The sequence below is a fragment of the Mus pahari genome, chromosome 4, assembly GCF_900095145.1.
Source record: "Mus pahari chromosome 4, PAHARI_EIJ_v1.1, whole genome shotgun sequence".
Taxonomy (NCBI): Eukaryota; Metazoa; Chordata; class Mammalia; order Rodentia; family Muridae; genus Mus; species Mus pahari.
In genome coordinates, this window is record NC_034593.1 from 90,360,161 (window position 1) to 90,369,446 (window position 9,286).

Sequence of the window (9,286 nt, forward strand, 5' to 3'; positions counted from 1 at the left end):
TGGAAGGCTCTATGTACTGATTGAGGAACAAGGCTAAGTGCAGGTTCAGGAGAAGCCATGGCTATGTCAAAGCCTATGCAAGAAGCCTTGGGTATGGGCAGAAAACACAGGAGAATGTTCAGGTTAAAGTAAACGCTGACCACTTGTGGCTGCACTCTGTTTGTGTGTGTGTGTGTTAGAGATGTGCAAGGGCAGAATTCTTCCCAAGCACTGGCCAACCACTGAGTTAACATGATACAGAGCTGTCTCCCAAGAATCCAGGTTCAAGAAATGTGCAGGGAACTGAGCAGACATCGGTGGTTGGACACCAGTAAGTCATCCAGGCAAATCACTAGATAAAAAAATACTATTTTCTTGGGTGGGGGAGATCCAATAAGTTCAGAATCTAGTTGTTCTAGTAACGATTTAACCAATTAAAGGCATGGTGGCACACACCTTTAACCCAGCACTCGGGAGGCAGAGGCAGGCGGATTTCTGAGTTCAAGGCCAGCCTGGTCTACAAAGTGAGTTCCAGGACAGCCAGGGCTATACAGAGAAACACTGTCTCGAAAAACAAAAAACAAAAAACAAAAAAAAAAAAAAAATGAGGTGACTTAAAGCTGCCCCGTCCCTGCCTTGTATACTGTGAGATGCCAGTTACAATTAGCCCACTGTCAGGTGCCCAGAACACTGCCTGTTAACAGAGGGGTACAAATCTCACTGCTGGCTGAAAAACACTGCTGCCCAGCTACCCACCAACACCCTCATAGCCCTAGATTAGAGAAGACAAGTGTCGGTCAGCAAGATGACCCTAGAAATAAAGCCTTACAGCAGCCATCCACTGCTTACAGAGGTGCCAGAGCAATGCCAAGGGCAAGTGCTGTCCACATACAACAATACCAGTAGGCCTTCACCATACATGCAGGGATAAACTCAGAACTGATAACAGGCGTCTGTGTGAGAGCTGAAACTAGTTAGCTTTTCACGAAAACTCACAGTGACACTAGATTAGGCAAGAAAGCATATTCCATCAGAGAACACACTGACCTTGCACTTACTTCATTGATACTAAACTCTTCTGTTCTTCAAGGACACCATTAAGACAGAGGACACATCAACATCTTAGAGAACACCAGAGTGAATTCAGAACTCACAGCTTAGTAAGAGGAAAAAATGGGCAGAGCATATGCAAAGCTAACCTGGAGAGGCACTACTTGTATGGATGGCCAGTGCCAGTGACTATGGATCTGAGCACGAACACTAAACGATGCTGATGGGAAAGCTCAGCAGGCAGACTCTCTCCACTAAGCCCTACAACCTGTGTTCCATCTCAGAGAGCCACCTGGGGGAAGAGGAAGGAGAGAAACGCCTCCCACAACTGTCCTCTGACCTCCCCATGTCCACCATGGCGTGTCCATATCCAAATGCACAATGTGAACTTAAAAGATCACTACAGCGGTCTCAGCCTCCTGTTGGTAGGCAGTGGAGGGATGAAACCAGGTACTCCCACCTCCACAGACTAGAGCAGGGAAGCAGCCACCTGGAAGATTGTGGCAATAAAAACTAGTTATGTACAACTGTACCATGATTTAGCAGTTTCCTTTCTAGATTCATATATACCCAAGAGAAATGAAGACATGCCCTCCCAAAAGTTTGTATGTAAAAATTCCTAAGTGCCCCAAATTGCTGTTGGAACTGCCTCACTCTTGACTAGTTTAAGGCTGTTTTGTACGAGGGGACAATAAGCTCTACTTTTCAAGTCAGTGTATAAAAACATGCTCTTTATCTTTCTTAAAATCAAGAAATGTGAAAACAGTCGAAGCCAAAAGAAATGCTTCAAACAGTGAAGACTGAACTCCAGTTCCTGTAAACAAAGCCAAAGTTGCTCTTCTATAGACAGGAAGAAACTGAACTGTTTGTCACTGTAGGGTGAAAAAAGAGAGAGAGAGAGAGAGAGAGAGAGAACGCGAGACTTTTCACTTAAAGAACATCTTTATTTGATCTTCAATATACAATATTACTTTTGATTTATAAAAAAAATCACATTATGGAGGACATGACTGGAAACCAGTTTAGGAGCAGCCAGTGGGTAACAACAGAGGTTATACTTACCCACTTATTAGTTCAGGGAAAAATTATCAGCGAATTTGAGGCCAGTGAGAATAAAGAATGGCATTTCAACTTCTAAACCAATAATTATAATCAGGGATACTGTATTTAGTTAACCCAGCAAAAATGAACATCTAAGTTTCTGTCAATCAAGAGCTCTGCCTCTCATGGTTTTCTAGTGTGCACTTCATCAATATACAGGATTCTGTAGCACACAGATTACTGCAAGGGGTCTGCCTGCTCTGCATGTATGGTCTGAGTGTTTCCGGAGTACTGAAGCTCAGGTGCACACAGAGCGGAAGTGACTTGGAGTAGGCAGGGCCTGGAAAGGAGGTTCATCTATGCCATGGCAAAGGCTGAGACGAGGTCTCTCTGCCCTATCATTCTGAATACAGGTTTCATTTCCGAAAATCGTGAAGTGCTGGACAAACATCACAGGAAGCTTACTGCCCATCAGGCTTGGCACACCACAACATATATGCCAGTAAGATGATACCACAGACTTTTACCTTTCGTGAGTCCTGCAGCTGCTGATTAGCTGTTAAACAGTGCAAGTATAAAGCTGAGGTTGAAGGCTGCTCTGATTGCAAAGTGATGCATACTGACATACTTGTGAAAGCATTGTGGAGCATCATGAAATGAAGCAAGAAGGGGGCATGCTTCAGGGAACATACCTTCACTCAGACTTGCTCTGGGGTGACAGCAGTCAGCACCCTACATACTAGCAATGGCTGTACCAAGGGGTGAATTGGACACATAACTCATTTTGTGTTGCCCACAGTTTGTGTTGCAAAAAGACTGTTTTCTGTAGCACCAAGATCCAGAATTCTATTATGCTCTCATCTGAAAGCTCTATGAGAAGAGAGTACATATATTCCTGCATCCCAAGGTCTTGGTCCAAGTGTCGGTCAGCAGGTAAACTTAGAAACAAGTATTTTGATGCCATACAGATTATTTGTTCATGAGCAATCTGGAATTAATGACATTGAACAAGACAGAGATGGGTGCCGAAAGCCTATCCTCCCATTCTGCCTCTTTCATGACAATCATATCCTAAAACCTGAAGAGGCCCTGAAAAATATATCTACTTTTAAGAGAGCAAAATATACAGCTTTAGGTGACACATACATACAAGTGTACATACATACTTATTTCTGCCTTAAAGTGAATTATGCAAATAAAAAAAGAGAAAAGATGCAGGTTAAAGGTTAGAGGGTCTTAAACAAATTAAATTCTGGATTAGGGTCAGTAGCTATGATGTAAGAGGCAAATCCAGGCCTCCATCTGTCATCTTTAAAATGTGTATTGCATCACAATTCCACTCATGTATTTGCATATTATTTATAGCTTTAACAGCAGAAATGAGTAATAAGAGAGCTACATGACTGGCAGACCTTAAAACACTCTCTGGCTGTTTACAGAAAAGCTTGCTGGCTGTCTATAGAGCAAACAGAATACTTGTATCGGGGTGTGGATGGGCTGAAGAACAGAGGCATGCTTTCCAGTGTCCCTGAACTACGAGTGACTTGAAACAGCTCCTGGTCAGATGCTGATGACTTAAATACTCTGCAGACAGGCTGTGCGGTCTACAGCAATTATCATCTACCTATCAGTGAGCAGACCATACTCCAGATCTGTGTATAACTGTACATACACATAGCTAGGCAAAAACAGATGAGGCAGGAGCTAGCTAATCCCAGGATAAAGAACCCAGAGAAAAGAAGGAACCTAAAGTTATATCTATTATGCTCTAGTAACTGGGTTAGAGAAATTTTAGTATGTTTTCTGTATATGCGAGAAATACAGATGCCACTGTTATTAGGAAGGGTACTCAAGAAAAAACAATTTACAACTGCACAGTGTACCCATGAATTAAGGGACAATTTTTCTTTTAAATATAAAGAACGCAGACTTCTACAAAGTATTGATCTTAATCATGTAATTAAAGTAATAACAAAATACAAATGATTTTATTTCTGAAGTAAATATTTTAGTCAAAGATGCAGCAGAAATCAAATATTTCTTTGACATTTTCCAAGAGTCTTTAGTTATTAGCTACAATTTTTGTTGTTAGTATTATATAGTAACAGTGTTTAAAATATATTATAAACCTTTTATCTTCCTTTTAAATTTAAATGAAATATAAAATTAAGAATTTTGAAACATGATTCATTTTTGGGAACATTTAAAATGCTATGGTACACTCTCATGCAGAAGATGCCACTGGAATCACGTGACATGCTGTACGGCCAGGGTGGTGCCAGGTGGAGCTTGGCACGTATGACATGCTCTGTACCTGTTTATTCCCCCATTCTCTCATGGATGCACTCACTCAGAGAAGTCCGGCCTGAAGGGAGACTCATTGTTAATCTTTATCAACAAATTCAGAGTTCTGACAAACACTTTGGTAATGAAGAGCAAAAACGATGAGAAGCTGAGGATCATGACCTCAGATTGCTGGTTTAAAACCTGCCATGGGAAGCCTTGGAACCCGAGATGACATCATAGGGAACCAGGTAGTCAACATTCTGCCAAAAGAATGCGTTCCTCTAATACCCAGGCTTTCCTGTGCACATACACCAGCTGAATGACAACAAAAGGCTGGCATTAGAGGCACACAAAATGTGCAGCCCACCTGGAAAAAAAAACCTTCAACTCAGGACTTGCTTTTCTGCAGTGGCACTTCTTGGTGAAAGGTTCATTCTTAGTTTTACGAGCTTCATATTGGTTCATTAATTTCTAAAACTCAGGTTTGAACCAAAAGACGTGATTCTAAAATGACCAATAAATCTGGAATTAAAAGGTGTTAAATAGTCCCTACTTTTATGTATTATTTATTCTGCATGACTCTGCCCAAAGCTGAAGGTGAGGTACCAGCTCTTTGGAGAGACATCAGTTAGTGAGCATTTCTGGGTTCTCTTCAGGGTTTATAAACACAATGATATGGAGTCTAAAGTACTAAGGTTTACAAACACCAAGTATATGAACGATGGAGGAAAACACTTAAAAAGTAAGCAAGATATGGGATAATGGTAGATTTTGGGAAAAAATATTTTAAAAATTCTATTAACAAAATCAAACATGACACTGGCAAGTCATTTGTACCTGACTTTAATTGCCTTTGGTATTCAAAGAAGAAAAAGCATTGTTACAAGTTCTAGTTCTTATCACAAGGGTGCGGAGGGTCGAGTGACAGTCTTAAGATCTTTGTGTGAACATGCCGTGCTCACACCTGGGCCTTCTCTCTACTGCTCTATGATCACGTGGACAATGCAGAGCACTGGGTGGGTGGGGAACTCTTGTCTCCTTGGAGCATTCCTGGGGAACCAAGATGGTGCCTATACTGCATGAGTGTGAACAGAGGGTCCCCTGCATGCTGCACTGGCCTTTGGCACCTTAAGTTTCTCACTTTCCTTTGACTTGGGAGTGGGCTTGTGCTGTTTGAGGAAGGTTCACTTCCTTTTTTTCTGAGAACCAAAACCTCATCTTTCTTTTCTAAAGTAGTAGCCATCTACTGTTCTCATTTACAGTTTAAAAATTTCAAGTAGGAAAAGATATTATAGTTTTGAAATGTGCTAGAACTCGCTCTCTCCATGTTGTCTTTTATAAATACTGAAAAAGTCTGAGGTGGCAAGTTTATAGAGTACTGGCTCAACTCTGAGGATCAGATAATGATTTTCACTGTAAGATGGTCAGTCACCTTATAACATGTCCAATTATATTTTTTCCACAGTTTAAATCTGCTATAAGCTAGTATGGGGCTAAAAAAGAAAAGCTACCAACCAAGGAAATAAGTTTTCAGAAATCCACAGTAGAGTTCATAAGCAAAGTGTTTCATAAAATATTATAGTGTTCTCAAATTTATTGTCATCAATAGATGATGTATATACGAAATAAAAGAAAGTGTCTTGAATTGTCACAGAAATTCAAGGGACAGAAAATTTATAAGCATTAATATTTATCTTATATTATAGTTCTTGATAAAAATTTACCTCTTTTTTCCGCCAAAATATAGAGCAATATCAACAACAAAAATAACCAGTGCAGGTCTGTAAGTCCCTTAGGTTCATGTCAGTTTTAGTGAGTATGATTCTTTACATCGCACATTTGCCACTGAAAATTATTCTGAAGCTATTCTAGTAATTCTTTGGATGGATAATATCTTGGAGAAACTTAAAAACATAGACTCTTTGTGAACAGATCACATGTGTGAGGTAATGAGTGAAGGACCTGACTCTGCTCAAGGGTCTTTGCTTTAGTAAGTTGTAAAAGTGATTAGGTTTGTTCTGGCAAATACAGAGCTGCATAACAGTAGAGTCAATTTTGCCAAACCACATGAAGTTGTAAGATGAATGACTCTATTAACTGTGTTATGAGATTAAAGCAGAAAATGTTTGCTTGATACAGTTGCTGGTTCAGAAGAATAATTTGCTACCAACAAAATTAAGAATTTCTCTAAAACAGGTTTCAAGGCAACAATCTGGCACCTTCCCTCATTCCACCATGCTCCCAATGCTAGCGTGAGCTACATGCACACTCCCACACTCCGGCCCATAAGCAGCAGTTATGATAAATACCAGGTTCAGCATATCATATGGAGACAAAGACTTGAAAAATATTCTTCATGAGATCATGCCCCTCAGAGAAAAACTAAATCTAAACAGATTTCAATGACTAGGTTGGGAATGAAATGGTTGCCAGTCTGGTAAAAATCCAATGAGGAGCTGGAAAATTCAGACAGGGACAGTATCTGTTTCTTTCCCAAGTCTTCTTGCTACAATGTAGTTACATGTTCCTCTGTTCCTGTTCATTCGGTTTGTTCCATTATTAAAATGGAGGAAAGGGGCTACACAATGTGTTATATTTGATTTGAGAGCTGCTCCACTGTGGGAGATAACAAATGTATAACTGGTTCAAAAAGCCATCTCTAGCTCCTATAAGGTGCTCTATGTTCTTGACTTGCACTGACTGTATAGAATAAGACATTGTTTCTCATGTGGCCATCTCATTAAGAATCAAAATACATCAGGTCTCTGTCCTACGTGTACCAGAACTTGTTTTGGTCAGGTATAAAATGGAATAATTTCAAAGTTGATATATGTACAAGTGAAAAGTCTTGCAGGGAAGAGTTTCATCCGGCATACTGACATGGAGGTCCCGTTTTCCCACAGCCACCTCTCCTCTGCAGACAGTCTCTGTAGTGGTCCATGTAAACAAAACACAGGTAAGAACGGTCCTTCTGGGGCTGTGCTCATCGGACAGCAGGATTACCTGAAAGAGTGCTGTTGGCTAAACGCAACACCGGCAGAGGGTGCGCCTCTGTGTTGAACACCCAGTGGTCTAAAGGTAGAAGGTCATCGCCAGAGAACAGCAGGTACAAGTATCTGAAAACAAAAGGAAGAAACACGAGTCAACGCAGCAGGAAATCAAGTGGGCTCACTGGGGACTGCAGAGAAAACCAGTAACTGATTCTGAGCAGTTCCGATGAAGATGCACAGCTAGACCTGATGAAATAAGTTTCTTAAAAAATTCACATACCTCTGCAAAGCCTATGAAACAGTGAAGGCGGTAAGAACAGCAGAAGACACATCACTTCCTAATTTTCAGACATTGTTTAAAAAAGTACATACTATCATTCATAGTTTTCGATAACTAATAATAGAATATTATATAAAAAATTTAAATTAGAGAAGAGTTAAATGTAAACAGATTGCCATAGTCAAGGGGTGAGCAATCATTTTTCCTTTACTCATTTCAAAATTATCTAGTAGACCATCAGAAGAAGAGGGAAAAACTGTACATCCCCAACAGCACACGAAATAGTACCACAGAAAGGAAGGAACTGCTGACAACTGTATACGGACCACTCTGCTACAATACCAAACCACAGGATTCAAACTAATCAGTTTCTAAAGCAGGCAATGCTACAGAAAGCAGAGCAGTTTGAGTATGGATACAAGCGACCGCAAATGAAGGTGGAACTGTATCCTCCGCACTTGGAGGTCACGTACTGATGGGGCTGGGTTTGGAGGAGTACACCGTCAGAGCTTCCCTCAGTGTGTGAGCATTACAGAGTACTAATATGAACTAAGATGGTCACCAGGTGGCAGAATATTTGGGACCCCTGAGGAATATATGGTCCACCACTGGCCAAAACATCACTGCCCAGAACACTACGATGGCATTAACCAGGGTAGTAATTATCCAGTCTAACAAATCTGACAAAACAGCAATGAAGTACTCACCTAATATACTTCAATAGAGACTGAAAAAATAGGAAGTCAAAACATTTGTTGTTGCTACTTAGTACAATTTGTGTCATAGCTCCCTCTACTGAAGTCAAAGAGAATGGCAAGTCATTTTAAAGTACATCGTTTTAAAAGTGAACAAATGATTATAATTGCTTAAAATTAAAATTCAGTGTGCATGCCAGTAACTAACCCTTGGATTGTGCTGTGACAGGTGCTAGAAGGGCTGAAGATGGAAACTCATGATTCTAGTACTCTGTCAGAGGCTCAAGGACACTGAGTAACATAGACAGAGCAGGTAAGCAGTGGTTGCTACCTGACATCATGGTGTGAGAGCGGCTGTCACTGTTTCTTGAGTCTTAATTGCTTCCACAAAATGTTTTCCATAGCAGGAGCATCAGTGGTTCCCTAAGACCGGCAATGGCAAGAAGCACCTGTGAGCTTGCTAGCAGCATGTACTCTAGAACCCATTAGTAAGAAGCCCTGTTGAATCCGTTGAGACAGTGCTGATGCATACTACAGCTTGAGACCCACTGCTGTAGGTGTCCTGCGTGTGTAACTTCTAAGCAGAGTTCTATTGTTTCAATGTTCCTTCTTCAGCTCATTTGAACCCTCAACTCCACAGCTCTGATCCCTCAAGCTTTCACAGCTGACCCTGGCTCTAGTTTTATCGGTCCCTCTCCCAATGAATAGTCACAGTTAGCACTAAGTGACGTTGAATCTAGCCCCAAGCCACAGCCAGGGAAGGGTGTGGGTTACAGTCTTCTTAACCCCACTTCTACTTTTAAAGACCTTATAAAAGTGACTGCTGCTCTTTCCAGCTTCTGGCTATTATAAATAAGGCTGCTATGAACATAGTGGAGCATGTGTTCTTATTACCAGTTGGAACATCTGGATATATGCCCAGGAGAGGTATTGCTGGATCCTCCGGTAGTACTATGTCCAATTTT

The 9,286-nt window shown here is 40.9% G+C and overlaps 1 protein-coding gene across 1 annotated transcript in view; it reads right to left on the reverse strand.

The window, feature by feature from the left end:
- Positions 1-1,952: 1,952 nt before the first annotated feature.
- Man1a2 (mannosidase alpha class 1A member 2) overlaps positions 1,953-9,286 on the reverse strand; it is a 133,750-nt gene continuing 126,416 nt past the window's right edge. Inside the window, exon 13 of the mRNA XM_021195475.2 lies at positions 1,953-7,472. Within this exon, the coding sequence (XP_021051134.1) occupies positions 7,340-7,472 (133 nt within the window). The 3' untranslated portion in view covers positions 1,953-7,339. The remainder of the gene's footprint in view (positions 7,473-9,286) is intronic.